At 37.8% G+C, this 15,291-nt stretch overlaps 1 protein-coding gene across 2 annotated transcripts in view; it reads left to right on the top strand.

The window, feature by feature from the left end:
* The first annotated feature begins 17 nt into the window (after nt 1–17).
* Nucleotides 18–15,291, top strand: part of CEPT1 (choline/ethanolamine phosphotransferase 1) — a 37,498-nt gene continuing 22,224 nt past the window's right edge. The window contains exons 1-4 of one of the 2 annotated variants that reach the window (XM_043460352.1): nt 18–119; nt 6,637–7,046; nt 12,097–12,244; nt 14,795–14,936. In XM_043460352.1, the coding sequence (XP_043316287.1) occupies nt 6,708–7,046; nt 12,097–12,244; nt 14,795–14,936 (629 nt within the window). In that variant the 5' untranslated portion in view covers nt 18–119; nt 6,637–6,707. The remainder of the gene's footprint in view (nt 120–6,636; nt 7,047–12,096; nt 12,245–14,794; nt 14,937–15,291) is intronic. The other variant, XM_043460351.1, reaches the window with a different exon arrangement.

The raw sequence follows: 15,291 nt of genomic DNA, 5'->3' as shown, positions 1-15,291 counted from the left end.
ACACTATATCCCTTTACGGCAATCGCGAAAGTGTCGTGAACGTGCTGCCGCGGATCAGAGTCACCCAGTCGGCTGGAGTCGCAGGTCTTAATTCTAGCGGTGTGCTTCTGCGGGCCGTGGTAAGGCTGCGATGCTCGGTCCTGGGGAAACGGCCAGAGTGTAAAGAATGGGTCGGGGGCCACGATTCTCAAAAGGGGCAGAGAGAGGGCTGCAAGTTCTGGGGTGGGGCATTGGAATATATCTCTGTATGGACTCGCGCGAGGCGAACGCAGTTTCTTCCTCGCGCAGGGTAGCCTCGCGCGCGGACTTGTGGGGAGGGCGAGGGGCTACTGCTCCTCTGACCCCGGATGGAGAGATTGAGGTGGCGCATTGCCAGCCCGAGAGCTCGCGGTCTACTGTGCTGGGTGTCAGGCTGGAGAAAACCTCGGCGGCCCGGCCCGGGCTGGGCGGGCCGAGAGCTGGAGGCGCTGCCTGCGCGGAACCGACCTTGCCTATCAGGTCCACACCCTCCTGCTCAGGTGTTGCCAAGTCCACAAACCGTGTTGAATCCTGTGCCGAATTTGCCTTCCGTTTGGAATACGGTGCTGGTGATTCGTAGCTGGGGCCACACTTCTTGGTCAGCAACTTTTCTAGAAATCTCAGAGTATACTGACGGTCTCTAAGGTTGCCACCTAGGGTTTATTTCAGAAGTATTCTTGGAAGGACGGAAGGGTTTGCTAGTCTTTGCCGGTGTCCCTAGAACACTAGATGAATGGGATCTTTACATTTTGCTGTGTTTAACTTGTTTTTACTCCAGTTCGGTGATTGGCGTTTTTGTGTCATTTATGGCATTTTGCATCATTCGTATTAATATATATATGTGATTTTGCTTTAAGTCTCTTAGTTCATTGATGAATCCGTGTTAACGGTAATAGGCAAGTTCATAATTATCTTTAAACAAACGTTAGTGTCGTGTGTGTGAACAAGGAATAAAGATTCTATTTCTACTCTCGTACTACTAGGCATGTGTTCAGTGGAGGTGTTGAATTGAGAGCATTTAGAGCATAAGAACTTAAGAACCATTGGCTTTCATGTAAAATTCCAGATATTGAAGTTCTCAAGGCATTTTGCTGCATATTCGTTTTGTGCTGAGCAAAAACTATTTGGAAGCCCCTTGTGCAACTTGTCTTTACAACCCTTGCATTTTGGAAAAAAGCCAGATAAATCTGCCTCTTGTATTAACCTGTTCTGACAGAGGTACCTTCATTTGTTGTCCAGCTGTTAGATTATTATTGAATATTTACAACTATGGTTTCATAAATGCATTCTTCTTCCTCTCCCATACACAATCTCTCAAAATTTATATTATAAACACTATTATATGTTTGATATTTAAATATAAACTTGTTTTATAACCTCCGTTAGATATTACTGCATAGTCAGTGTGTCTTCTAGGCAGCAGTAGACTTGTTTAGGCTAAAAGTACTGGTGACATTCTTTTTGAGGGTCATGCTATGCTGTCTCTTTTAAGGGTATAGGAAAATAATCCACCAAATGTTAAGCTTTGGCTTTTTTTGCTTGTTTGTTTGTTTCTGGAAGAAGTTGTTTCCTTTTTTTTTTTTTTTAAGGAATGCAAGATTTCACTTCAGCAAAGCAGTAGATCTAAATTGTGTTACACAGTACTGTTTTAGCTTCCAAGTCTTCTGAAAAGGCTTTTGTTTTTGGTAACTTGTTCTGTGTATCACTTGTTAAATAATGCTGAATGTAATCCTGTGATCCTATTAGTTTTTTTAAGCTTGATTTTTTATAGTTCGCTGCTCTGCCTCCCAGATATTGTTCACCATTAGTATTTTCCTTTAGTTGTGCTATAGAAGTGGAAAGAGCTGTGTAGTCACCAATTCCTTTGAAAGGGTTGTAAACATACTGCTGAATCAGTGCAGCTCAAAACTTGGCACCCTTAGACACAGGGGGGATGGGAATATTGGAATTTCACACTATAGGTTGGATATTGTGTAAGCTTACCTTATGCTCTGCTGAGCGGTTGGAGATTCCTTTTTTAGTGTGATCCTTGTCAGATTTTCACCAGTGCTGAACACTGGAATATTGTAGACAGCATGTTATTATCTTTAGCGGCTACAAGCACAGATGTTTCGCATCACAGACTTAAGGTCTACAAATTGTGTATAATTTTAGTAAAGATACTCATTAAATGTCTATGATTTTATTTTTGTACCTTCATTGGACTTTTTACATAGATACATGTCTGTGCAAAGGAGAATTTTGTTAGACCATATGTGCCCCCTCCCTTGAACTCCCACGGCAGTTTGTTCCCAGTATGCCATAGCTTAGCTATTTACAAGGCTCCCCACCACCACTTTGAGCTTGAGGGCATGGATGGCATATTTCAGTCTTTCTGTTTCCTCAAAGATATAGAACAATCCGGAGCTATTAAATAACTAGATGAATCACATTTGTTCATTGTCCCACAAATAAGTACTGATCACCCACCTAGTGTTAGGTATGGTATAAGATTTTGGGAAAAGAATGTTAAGACATGCATGGCTCCTGCACTCCTGTGTCTTACATATCAGTGTGGGGAAAAGACCAAAAAAAAAACACCAACAATTAACAAAAAAACTTCAAAATGTGGTAAGTGCTATGGAAGAAGTATCACGTTCAAGCCAACTTATAGCAGAGGAGGGGAGTTTGTTGATTATAAGTGGAGAGGTGACATAGGACAGTGATCAGTATTATTATAATCTGAATTCCAGGTAATGAGGATTTTAAAACATTTAAAATACTCACTTTTATTGTTATAATTTGTTAAAACACTTCCTTAGTTAATAAATTGGCTGTGCTGCAAAATTACAGATTTATTTATAGGTTAATTGATGGCTTTCTATAAGATCAGAATAAAATATTAGCTCCTTGCCACAATCTATAAACCTCTGCATTGTTGAACTTTTCATAGTCTCCTTTATCTCACTCTTTCATATGGTTTACTACTGTCCAGCCATAGTGATCCCAGAGATGTGAATAAGAAAGATAAGCTGGATTTTGCCTCAAGTCTGTTTTTCTTTCTTGGACTGTTCTTCCTCTTGCTCTTGGAATGGCTCTCTCCTTTTCCTCTGAAGTTACTATGTGAAGTGAAAGTGAAGTTGCTCAGTGGTGTCCTACTCTTTGCGACCCCATGGGCTGTAGCCTACCAGGCTCCTCAGTCCATGGGATTTTCCAGGCAAGAGTACTGGAGTGGGCTGCCATTTCCTTCTCCAGGGGATCTTCCTAACCCAGGGATCAAACCTGGGCCTCCTGCATTGCAGACAGACGCTTTACTGTCTGAGCCACCAGGTATAAATGCTTCTTTTTCATGGTCTTCAACCACCTTATCTACAGTGTTCCTCTTCAACTATATTCTGGCTCCACATCTTGTTTTCTTCACATTGTCCATCACAGTGTGTAAGTGTGTAATGTCATTTGCTTATCTACCTTCTTTTACTTACTTTTTCCATTGGACTTGGGAACTGGGATTATGTCTGTTTTGTTTACTGCACTCAGATATTGGCTGAATGCATTTGAAACTTGGAATTCATTTTCTCATAAAAACTTAACCACTGGTGTCTGGGTTTCTAAGCTAACCAGCACTAGTTTTAATTTCTTGCATTAATTTTTTAGTTCCTTGTAGTGTGGGTAGAAAATGACATTTTCTCCTCAACCTTTTGGTCATAGGCTTGACTCTAGATAAAAATATCAGGTAGCTAAAATAATTTTTGTAATGTTTGTACCTTCTTTCCATACTCCTATCTCAGATCCTTTCCCCTTTCTCTCCATGGAGTCTCCTCTTCTGTTGTAGTAACCTTCACTGTCTTGCTCCCTTGATATGCTTGCTTTTCACTTGCTGAAGTTCAGAAACTCCTCTTTTTTTCCTGAGGTGGTTTTCCTGGCAGTTGCCTCCTGGTCTCAGGTGTGACGGGAGGAAGGAAGAGTAGAGATGGATCTGTGGCAGTGTCAGCAACCTCTGTGGCTACCTGTGTGTGGAAAGCAAAGGGCAACATGTATCTGAATTTTTATTTGCAATCTTTTTGCTAGTAACCTTCCCAGAGATAGTGTTGCCAAATTGAAATGTCCTTTTTACATGTATGTATTATATAATAACTAGGTCTAGGAAGGTTGATCAAAATGTAGATTTTTCTTAAAAGAGAAATAGAAGGACAAAAATCTAGGTCAGAAGGGGAAAAGACTTAAAAGGAAAAGTATCCAGTTTATCATATAGTCCTGCCAAATGCTCAAACTTAAAACCATTAGGATCAGAAACTTGTAGCTGTTTAGTGCCAAAATCAGGCCAGCATCCTCAATATGTCACTTTTTTTTTTTTTTAACCATGGGAGAATGGGACACGACAAAAATAAAATATAAATTGAGTTGGCCAAACTTTTTATTCCCATTTAAGTGGAAATCTGTAAGAGCTGATTGATTATAGCTCACCAAATATGAAAATACATCATTCAGTTTGACTTCTGAAAATTTGGCTGCTTGGTAGTACAGTATTTTGGTGGTCATCAGTCTGTCATTTCATCATCTAAAATGATTTTGTAACCAGATGTTTGACATTATGTAAATATTACTTTAAACAGTTTAAATCAGTTTCTTTATGATACAATTGAATGTGTGAAAGAATTCTTTGAAATAGTAGGAAATTAGCTTTGGTTTGCCTTGGCTTGAAATCATTATTTTTATTTCAGAGCACTTGAGTTAGTTAAACTGGGCTACCAGTGATTCTTTCGTGATTTCTGAAAATGTAAGTCAGTTAGTAACTACAGTAACTATTCTTTAAACCGATTATTGAGATACAGGATTAACTGAGGTTTGGGATGCCACTTTAGATCATTAGTGACATTGGAATTTTGGGATTTATTTATGGGAATAGAGAGAAGTCGTGGGCATATTTTGATACTAGGTACATTGCTGAGTTGTCCTAGACCCTGTATCACATTCTGTATTCCCATGGTGGAGCATTTCTGGGAATTTCGTACTGTGTTCTGGATAGCTTTTTGCCAGATCAAAGTACATCTTTGTCGGTCAAATGTCACTACCCTTTTAGTTCTGTTAAGATTTTTTTTTCCTTTTTTAATCGTTTCATGGTTTTTCTTTCTGCTCACTAACCATGAGTTTCTTTTTCTCTTCATACTTAATACTTTTAAGAAATTTTCTGCTTTCCAGTCTTCAACTAGGCGTTAGCTTCCAAGTTAAAAAATTGAAATTTTGATATCTCACCTAAACTCCAGTCATTTGATTTTTGTCTAAAACATCTCTATATAAAAGTTGCATGTATGTCTTTCCTTTCATTGCGAGATCCCCTTTCATCTCATACCTCCCAAAAGCCAAAATAACTGATTTTCCTTCTAAACTCTCCTTTTTGACCACAGTACCAGTAGTCTCTGACTGATTTCTTTTTTCTTCTGGTTTTCTGTCCCTCATATCTAATTCCTAAGTATTTCCTCTTGATTCCTCCTCCTAAGTAGAAATTACTTACAGATTTGACTGTCTTCATATTTCCATTTTTACCACCCTACTGTAGGCCCTCACCACTTCAAACCTTTAGTGTCACCATACTAATTTTTATATGTTATCAGCTTGTCATTGTTTTCTTACATTGGTTAATAACTTACGGTAAGTGTATTATTTCTGATCCTTTCTAAGTCAGGTAGAAGTACCTCATGGGTTTAAATTTAAGGTTTATAGAAAACCTTATGAGGGCCAGGGAGGCCTGGCCTGCTGTAGTACTTGGGGTTGCGAAGAGTCAGAGATGACTGTGTGACTGAACAACAACATAAACAGTCACCACTTAATGCACTTATAATTGTTTTTTTTACTACCTCAGTTTATCAGTTCACTCTAACACATAAATACAGTCCTCTTAAAGTTAATTTTTTTCATTGTTGTTTATTCCCTCATGAAATATTATCTATATCCCTTTCCTCTAAAAAGTTCTATCTTTTATTTAAACAGAAACCCTGTTTATATGAACCTCACTTAACAGCTGTGTGAACTTGGACAAGTTAATTAGCCTCTCTGTGCCTTAGTTTAATTTTCTGCAAAAACTGGAGTAATTAATAGTATTTAGCATCTATGGTGGTTGTGAAGAGTAAATGAGTTAATATATAAAACTTGCTTAAAATGTTTAGTACATAGTAAGTGCTCAATAAGTATTAGCTATTCACATTAAATAAAAATCTAGTTTAAGACCCATTCTATGTAGGTCATTTCTCCACTATTAAGACTGGTTTACTAGTTGTCTTTGGGTGTGCTTTGGACCTCAGTTTCCTCATATGTGAAATGATCAGATCATTATTAGGTTTTTTTCCAATTTATACTATGATAGCAGTGTGAAATTGAAAAAAAAAATCATGAGCTTTGAAGTCAGGTAAGCTATAAGGTAACAGGAAGCACATTATTAAAATTCTTAATATTTTTCACATAAAGATGAGGTTATATGACTTCTTTTGGCTTTACACCAGTAAGAATTAGAACTAAAAGCAGATCCCTGTTTTTCTGATCCTTGTTCAATATGTATTGTTTTATTGCCAGTTTGATTTTTTTTAATTTACTGACATTGATATAAATAGTGGCTGACAAATATATCTTTTTTCCTATCCCCAGGGAAAGACCATCCACCAAAAACTATAAAACAAAATAAAGTATTCTCCTCAAATAAAAGAAAGCCAAGATCCATGAGTGGGCATCGGTCAACAAGGAAACGATGTGGAGATTCTCACCCGGAGTCCCCTTTGGGCTTCGGGCATATGACTACTCCCGGGTGTGTATTAAATAAGTTGTTCCAGTTACCTACACCACCATTGTCAAGACATCAACTTAAGCGGCTAGAAGAACACAGGTATCAGAGTGCCGGACGGTCCTTGCTTGAGCCTTTGATGCAGGGGTACTGGGAATGGCTCGTTGGACGAGTTCCCTCCTGGATCGCTCCAAATCTCATCACGATCATTGGATTGTCAATAAACATCTGTACAACTGTTTTATTAGTCTTCTACTGCCCTACAGCTACAGAGCAGGTAAGAGGAATTTCTTTTATAACAGATATAAACATTTATTGCATGCTGGAAACACTATAATTGGGATTTTTAGGTCATTTTAGCTAAAGGTAAGATAATGTGACAGCTATTTGTCAGCTGTTTTAAAATATCCTGTCATATATTACTATAAATAGCTCTCATAACTGCAACCTACTTTACATACACTATGCTTATGAGAAACCAGAAGCAAAGTGTGGACTCTGATGCCATTAGATAAATTAATGTTAGTTGAGATTAACATGTAAAGTAGTCCTTTAAAATCAGTAAATCTCAATGCTTTACAAAAAGAATTTTATCCCCCTTTATTATGGCTAATGAAGTCTTCAGTTGAGTCAGTCACTCAGTTGTGTCGGACTTTCTGCGACCCCATGAATCGCAGCACGCCAGGCCTCCCTGTCTATCACCAACTCCCAGAGTCTACTCAAACCCATGTCCATCGAGTCAGTGATGCCATCCAGCCATCTCATCCTCTGTCATCCCCTTCTCCTCATGCCCCCAATCCTTCCCAGCATCAGGGTCTTTTCCAGTGAGTCAACTCTTCGCATGAGGTGGACAAAGTATTGGAGTTTCAGCTTCAGCATCAGTCCTTCCAGTGAACACCCAGGACTGATCTCCTTTAGGATGGACTGGTTGGATGTTCTTGCCATCCAAGGGACTCTCAAGAGTCTTCTCCAACACCACACTTCAAAAGCATCAATTCTTCAGTGCTCAGCTTTCTTCACCGTCCAACTCTCGCATCCGTACATGACTACTGGAAAAACCATAGCCTTGACTAGACGGACTTTTGTTGGCAAAGTAATGTCTCTGCTTTTAAATAAAGTCTTAGCAAGGTTTAAAATGATCAGAGAGCAAAGTCTCTGGTAGGAAGATGGCACAGCTATAAATTAGTCATATCAAAAGTATTGTGTTGATTTCCAGTGAGAGTTGTTGAATATCCCTTTTCTCTTCCTGTAAACATATGTGGCTGATAACCCCAGGTGTATCTCTATTGTTCTGTTATTTTAACACAGCAAGAGAAAATAGAAGAAAGAAACGGTATAATGTATTTCCTGCTCTGTATCCTGCTGTGGCTGTTGTTAAAAAAAGGAAACATGGTATTGCTGGACATTCTCAAAGATAAATGTCTCTGCTGCTCTTTCACTTTTACCTTCTTTCTGCTCACTACTTAAAACCAAAACTGAAACTCAGTGGGTAAATTGGAGTTTATTTGGCTTCACAATGTCCTTGTCAAAAAGTTAACCAAGGTAGTTAGGTAGATGAAAGAGAATCAAAACATTTACTGTGCCAGAATGATCAATACAGATAAGCCAAGAAGATAGGAGGTGATCCTCAAGTAAAGCTGTTGAAAGTGACTGTGTGAATCATAGTGGCTACAACGCTCATTGTCTTGTTTTAAACTTGAAGTAATTTTTTCAATGTAGTCTTTTTCAGATGATTTGTTTTTTGAGGTAAAATTATCACCATTTAATCCATTATCCTTTTCTGTATTCATTAATTCATTTGTTTCCACATATAGCTTGTAACGTAAATAGTTATTGAGGGTCACTGCTGCTGCTGCTGCTACTGCTACGTCGCTTCAGTCGTGTCCGACTCTGTGCGACCCCATAGACGGCAGCCCACCAGGCTCCCCCGTCCCTGGGAGTCTCCAGGCAAGAATACTGGAGTGGGTTGCCGTTTCCTTCTCCAGTGTGTGAAAACGAAAAGTGAAAGTGAAGTCGCTCAGTCGTGTCCGACTCCTAGCGACCCCATGGACCGCAGCCCACCAGGCTCCTCCATCCATGGGATTTTCCAGGCAAGAGTACTGGAGTGGGGTGCCATTGCCTTCTCTGTATTGAGGGTCACAGTTACATATAAAACATTTCTTTGTCTTTTTCCAGATGCTTATTTTCCCCTCACCCTTGATTACCTTTAATTCCTCTTTTACTATATAGATACAACTCATACAGATTATATGGATATATTTCTGGTTTCCCGTCATTTTCTTAACTATCTTTCTTTACGTCGATCTGGAAACAAAAAATAAACACCAGTGCAGTTGTTTAAATATGTATTGGGATTCTTTATCACATTTCCTTGGAGTTGTTTTTCCTGTGGATCACTTGAGGCTTTGACATCTCCTTCCAGAGGAGTCTGGTCCAGATCTCACACATCCTTAGAGATACAACAGGGAATTGGGTTGGTTCCAGTTGAAACCTTCTAAGTCCTAAACTAGTTCCAGGAGAAAGATCAGGGAATGAGAGCAAGTTCAAGATTAGCTTGGCCACGAATAGTCATTTTTTGAACACCTAGACTGTACCAGGCACCACGTTCCCTGTAATCCTTTTCCTCAGCCTCTTTTCTTAAGTGATTTGGAATTATTAGAGTAACCCTAGCATTTGTTAAATCTTTGGGAAACTTCCAGAATAGGAACTACGCTAATTTCAGAATGCTGCTGGGAGAAATTAAGGTAGATTATGACACAATAGTTTCCTGACTTACACATTCAGTGTATCAGACTCTTAACCCAGGTGAGACCATACCTGCTCCTGAATGAGAAGGCTTTCTTCTTAAAATACCTCTGCGAATTGTGAAATAATGGAAACAAAGAAGAAATAGATAAATATTAAAGTGTTCTATGTATTCACAAGAAAAAAGAAAAGTCCAAAGATAAGAAGGCTTTGCTTCTCTCTCTTATATATGTAATTACCATCTTGCTCTTTTCTGGGTGGTGGTTATTTAGTCACTAAGTTGTATCTGATTCTGTTCCAGGGTAACACATTTCCCCTTAAAATCCTAAACCGCCCCCCTCCCCAAGAAGTTCCTTGTTTTTTTTTGTTTTGTTTTGTTTTTAATTTTTATTTATTTATTTTTTTTTGTCATACATTGATATGAATCAGCCATAGATTTACACGTATTCCCCATCCCGATCCCCCCTCCCTGCTTGTTTTTATAGTTCTGTAAAGCAGTAGTGTTCAATAGAATTTTCTGTGATGATGATAGTGTTCTGTATCTGTGTGATCTGATATGGAGGCCATAGATACTTATGGCTATTGAACATTTGAAATGTACCTAGCAACTGAGGAACTTAAGTTTTGGTTTATTTTAATGAATTTAAACTAAAATAGTCACAGATGGCTGGCTAATGGCTATTGTATAAGACAGTGCAGCTCTAGAGAATTCCTGGCTTCCTCTAGGAGTAAGACGCAGTAAACCCAAGTCTAGAAGGGAAGGTTCTTAGTCACATAAGAGTAATCGCTTAGTGGACTTTGCTGGTGGCGCAGTGGATAAGAATCCGCCTGCCCATGCAGGGGACGTGGATTTGATCCCTGGTCCGGGAAGATTCCGCATGCCTGGGAGCGACTAGGCCCGTGCGCCACAGCTGCTGAGCCCACTCTCGAGAGCCCGTGGGCTGCACGCGCTGGGCCTGCGTGCAGCAGCTCCTGAAGCATGCACGCCGGAGCCGGTAAGCCCCGGCTCCTCCATGCACGTGCCGCAGCTGCTGAAGCCTGTGTGCCTGCTGCCTGTGCTCTGAAATAGAAGACTGCAGTGAGGAGCCCGTGCAACACGGCTGCTCTCCACAACCAGAGCAAGCTGTGTACAGCAGTGAAGGCCCAGCAAAACCAAAAATTAGTAATAAAAATTTTAAAAAACAAATACGTTAAAAAAAAAGATTAACCACTTAGTCCAGTGTGCTGCCATGTAAACTTGGTTACAAAATCACAGGTATTCTTTTCCAGGTTTGTAACTCGAGCTTGGGAGAGGTGTATACGATGATCTTTTTAGCAGCCTCAGCGTTTTTAAAATTATGAGACTCCAAAAAAAAAACCATTTAAGAGAAGATCTTTACCTTTAATAACTGAGTCTAAATAGGTCTCTGGGCTTCCCAGGTAGCTCAGTGGTAAAGAATCTGCCTGTCAATGCAGGAGATATGGGTTTGAAGTTTGTGTTAGGAAGATCCCCTGAAGAAGGAATTGGCAACCCAGTCCAGTATTCTTACCTGGAAATTCCCATGGACAGAGGAGCCTGGTAAGCTATAGTCCATTGGGTTGCAAGAGTTGGACATGACTGAGCACACACACACACACAAATAGATCTCTCTCAGGGAGATACCTCTTTGTAGTGCAGAATATACTGAATATTTTTTGCAGCTCTAAATATTAATTTGCAGCTCTGAACATTTAGTGCAGTTAACTTGAAAACCAATATCTGAGAAAATATCTTGTGGTTATAAAATTGTTTTCATGGCCTAGGCATAGGAAAATTGGAAAAGATGATGCAAAAAACTCTTACTTTCTTACAGAGAACAGACTAAATAGAAGCTCTCTTTTTTTAATGCGTCACATTTAAATTCAGTATTAGTGGTTTAATTTCTGTCTGACAAAAGAAAAATTATTAATTGAAAATGTGACCATAATAAGTATTTGAAAAGTAATGTAAGCACTCTGTCTAGTAAGTAGATCATTATTTCCCTAGTGTTGCTTCATGAAACAGTGAAAAAAATAAGTCACACACTCAAATACATTTGGGAAATGGCAGCATGTTGTATCCTCCTTGAACATGCACAATACGCGTTAGCAATCTTAAGAGCTGGAAGCAGTCCTGCAGTAGAAAAATTGGTTTAACGTTGTTTAATCCAGTGTTTTCCAACTGAGTTTAACATAGAAATTTTCTTTTTGTGTAATACTTATAAACATCTTCAAAAACACAACTTAGGATAAACCTTACTAGCTATTCATTAATTGATTCTTAGAGTCTAAATGTTAGGAGGAATCTTATACAAGTTACCTAATCTAATCTCGCATGGCATTTCTGTATTACCCCTGTGAAGTAGTTTACCCAGCATCTGCTTGAGTATCCCTGCAAAACAGGGAATTTAATTCTCATAATTCTGATTGTTTTGAAAAGTTTTTCATTATGTAGCACCTGGATCTTCTCTCCCATAGCTTCCAACTTCTCTGGAGAATGAAGAATATCTGCAAGTAAAAATATATTAGCCAAACATAATATTAATATGTCTTGTTACTCTTGTTTTTTAAATTTTATTTCACAGGCACCTCTGTGGGCGTATATTGCTTGTGCATGCGGCCTTTTCATTTACCAGTCTTTGGATGCTATTGATGGGAAACAGGCAAGAAGAACTAATAGTAGTTCTCCTTTGGGAGAACTTTTTGATCATGGGTGTGATTCACTATCGACAGGTATTATTGATTTTTTAATGTTAATGATTAACAGTGTTAAAAGGAATATGAAAACAATGATAAGATAAATAAGAGGCTTGTGATATTATAGTAGTTATCAGAAGAAGTGATTTTATATTAAGTTTTAATATTGTCAAAAATATAAAATTGGTTAATACTTGTTCATTATTTGATGATATCAGGAAATTTAGGAATTAATTTCTACCTAAGTTATTTTTAACCCTAAATATTATTGTTTTGGCACCTGTTGTTTTTAAATTCTTAGGGCATAATTGTTATCATGAAAAAAATCTCATAATTTATAGATGAGAGTTCAGTAATGGGAGACTAAGAAATTCATAGTCTTTGTATTTTTGTTTTTGCCTTTTTAAAGTTTTTATTAAGATATAATTCACTTACTATAAAATTCATCCTTTTAAAGTATACAATTTAGTGACTTTTAGTGTAGTCACAAAATTATGCAACCGAAAAGTCGCTTAATCGTGTCTGACTCTTTGCAACCCCATGGACTATACAGTCCATGGAATTCTCCAGGTCACAGTACTGGAGTGGGTAGCTGTTCCCTTCTCCAGGGGCTCTTCCCAACCCAGGGGTCGAACCCAGGTCTCCCACATTGCAGGCAGATTCTTTACCAGCTGAGCCACCAGAGAAGCCCTCTAATTCCAAAACATTTTGTCAGATGTCAGTTTTTTCCTTTCCACTCCGAAAGGGAATCATTTGCTAGTGGTGACTCTGCATTCCCTACTTCCCCCAGGCCCTGGTAACCACTAACTTACTGTCTCTATGAATTTGCCTGTTCTAGGCATCTCATATGAACACTTAGTAAATTCAGCCATTATTTCAACTCTAAAGATATTTCTGAATTCTGATTCTACTCCAGGTTGTATTAGCTATTAATTTTGTACTGGTAGATAAATGTTGATCAGTTTTATAAGATAGTCTTTTTATTTAAATGGATATTATACAGACATTTAAAATTTCATTATAGACTTGGACTGTAGCTGTGATAGTGGGCTTCGATGAAAAGACTAGGAAAAAATACATTAAAAGGTGCTAGCAAAAGATGAATTACTCTAATTAGATTATATGTGGTATATCTTTATTTGTACCATTTAAAGAATAATAATTTAGTACTTCTTTAGAGGGAAAAAAGAGATTTAGAAATGAAATGACAGTTTCTAACTAGTCTTCCTTTTAAGAACTCTGCTCCCCCTGACTCCCCACCTTGCCACATATTCCTCCCAACACACTTATTTTTTTTAGTTCTTCAGTTGGTTTCTTGTCATTTGGCACAGCGTTTAAAATATTTTTAAAGAGGCAAACAAAAACCCTTGATGGTTTTACTTTGTGAGCTCAGATTCACAAATGTAAGTGTATGTTAAAATCATTGTTTGGTTGTATCCTGATAGCAGCTTGCTTAGCAAAGGGGAAGGAACAGATAATTTCATGTAACTCTTAAGACTCAAGAAAAAGCGTCCACTGAAGATGCTAGTTGGGCATCTTGAAAAACTATTATAATTTAATTTGGTAACAGCAGAATGATAGGTGTTCTGTTTTTTTTCCTAAGTGATAGTCATTTTTGCATTGTAGTTTGAGTTCGAAACTTTTATAGGCAGTCCTTTTTTTGTTTTTAATGTATATTACCCATAGTGAAATCTGCTAAATAAAAAAAGATTGCTATCTGAAGCCAGTAGATTATCTAGCCAGTGAATTATCTAGGCCTTTGTTTTTCTTTCTTTTTGACTTTCTGCCTTGTAGTTTTTCACTGCTCACTAGTACTCTATCATTGAGTTGAGGGAATACAGACATACCTCAGATGTATTGCGGATTCAGTTTCAGACCACTGCAATAAAGTGAATATTGCAATAAAGCGAAACAAGTTTTTTTGATTTCCTAGTGTATGTAAAAGTTATTTTTGCACTGCGCTTTAGTCTGTTAACTGTGCAATAGCATTATGTCTGAAAAATGTATACTATTTAATTAAAAAATACTTTATTGATAAAAATGCTACCATCTGAGCCTTCAGCAAGTTGTAATCTTTTTTTGCAGTGGTAACATCAAAGGTTACTGATCAGAAATCATGACAAATGTAATAATGGAAAATAATTGGAAGTATTTTAACAATTACTAAAATGTGACACAGAGATACTAAGTGAGCTAAAACTGTTGAAAAGAAAGTGGCACTTATAGACATGCAATGCAAGGCTGCCACAAACCTTTAATTGGGAAAAAAATGCAATATCTGGAAGCACAGTATCTGTTACGTGAAATAAAGCGAGATACACATGTACTGCAAAAAAACGCCGAAGTATTTTAGTTGCTCTCAAGAAGTTTGTTTTCACCTAGTGGTATAGTGAAAGAACAGATTGAAGTTACAGGGTAAATGTTAATATAAAAGATTGTAGCCTGTTGTCCTATTTGCGTAGATGACTGAAAAAAGATTAAACATTCATAGCATGTTTTCTTTTTGCCTCATCTAAAATCATTACCAGCTTAGTTAATGTTTGTTAATCAGATTGTTTAGTTTTCATTGTAATCTTTCTTTTTCAGTTTTTGTGGTTCTTGGAACTTGTATTACAGTGCAGCTGGGGACAAACCCCGATTGGATGTTTTTTTGTTGTTTTGCTGGGACATTCATGTTCTATTGTGCACACTGGCAAACATACGTTTCTGGAACATTGCGATTTGGAATGTAAGTAACACTTAATGGTGTGTGTTTTTTCTCTCTCAGATACAAAGAATGTTGCTTATAGATATTTAAGTGTTAGAAATTGATCAAATCACTACTTTAGTAAATAAAAGAAACTGTCATCATTTTATCATGTGTCCTTCTGTCACACTGTTTAACAGGAAATATTAGAAACTCCCAACCAGTATTTTTAAAGTAATATAAAAAATAGTAGCCGCTTCACTCATATCCCACTGTATTTCCCTCAAATTCATTTTTCTTTTTCCCCACTGTTAATTCATCTTAATACTGCATTTTATTTTGACCTATGAACTTGTATTTTCAGGAAAGAAAAGATAGTTTATGAAAGCTAAGAGCA

Source organism: Cervus canadensis, chromosome 2 (genome assembly GCF_019320065.1).
Source record: "Cervus canadensis isolate Bull #8, Minnesota chromosome 2, ASM1932006v1, whole genome shotgun sequence".
Classification (NCBI taxonomy): Eukaryota; Metazoa; Chordata; class Mammalia; order Artiodactyla; family Cervidae; genus Cervus; species Cervus canadensis.
Note: the sequence above shows the minus strand (reverse complement) of the source record. Positions and strands in the feature narration are given on the sequence as shown.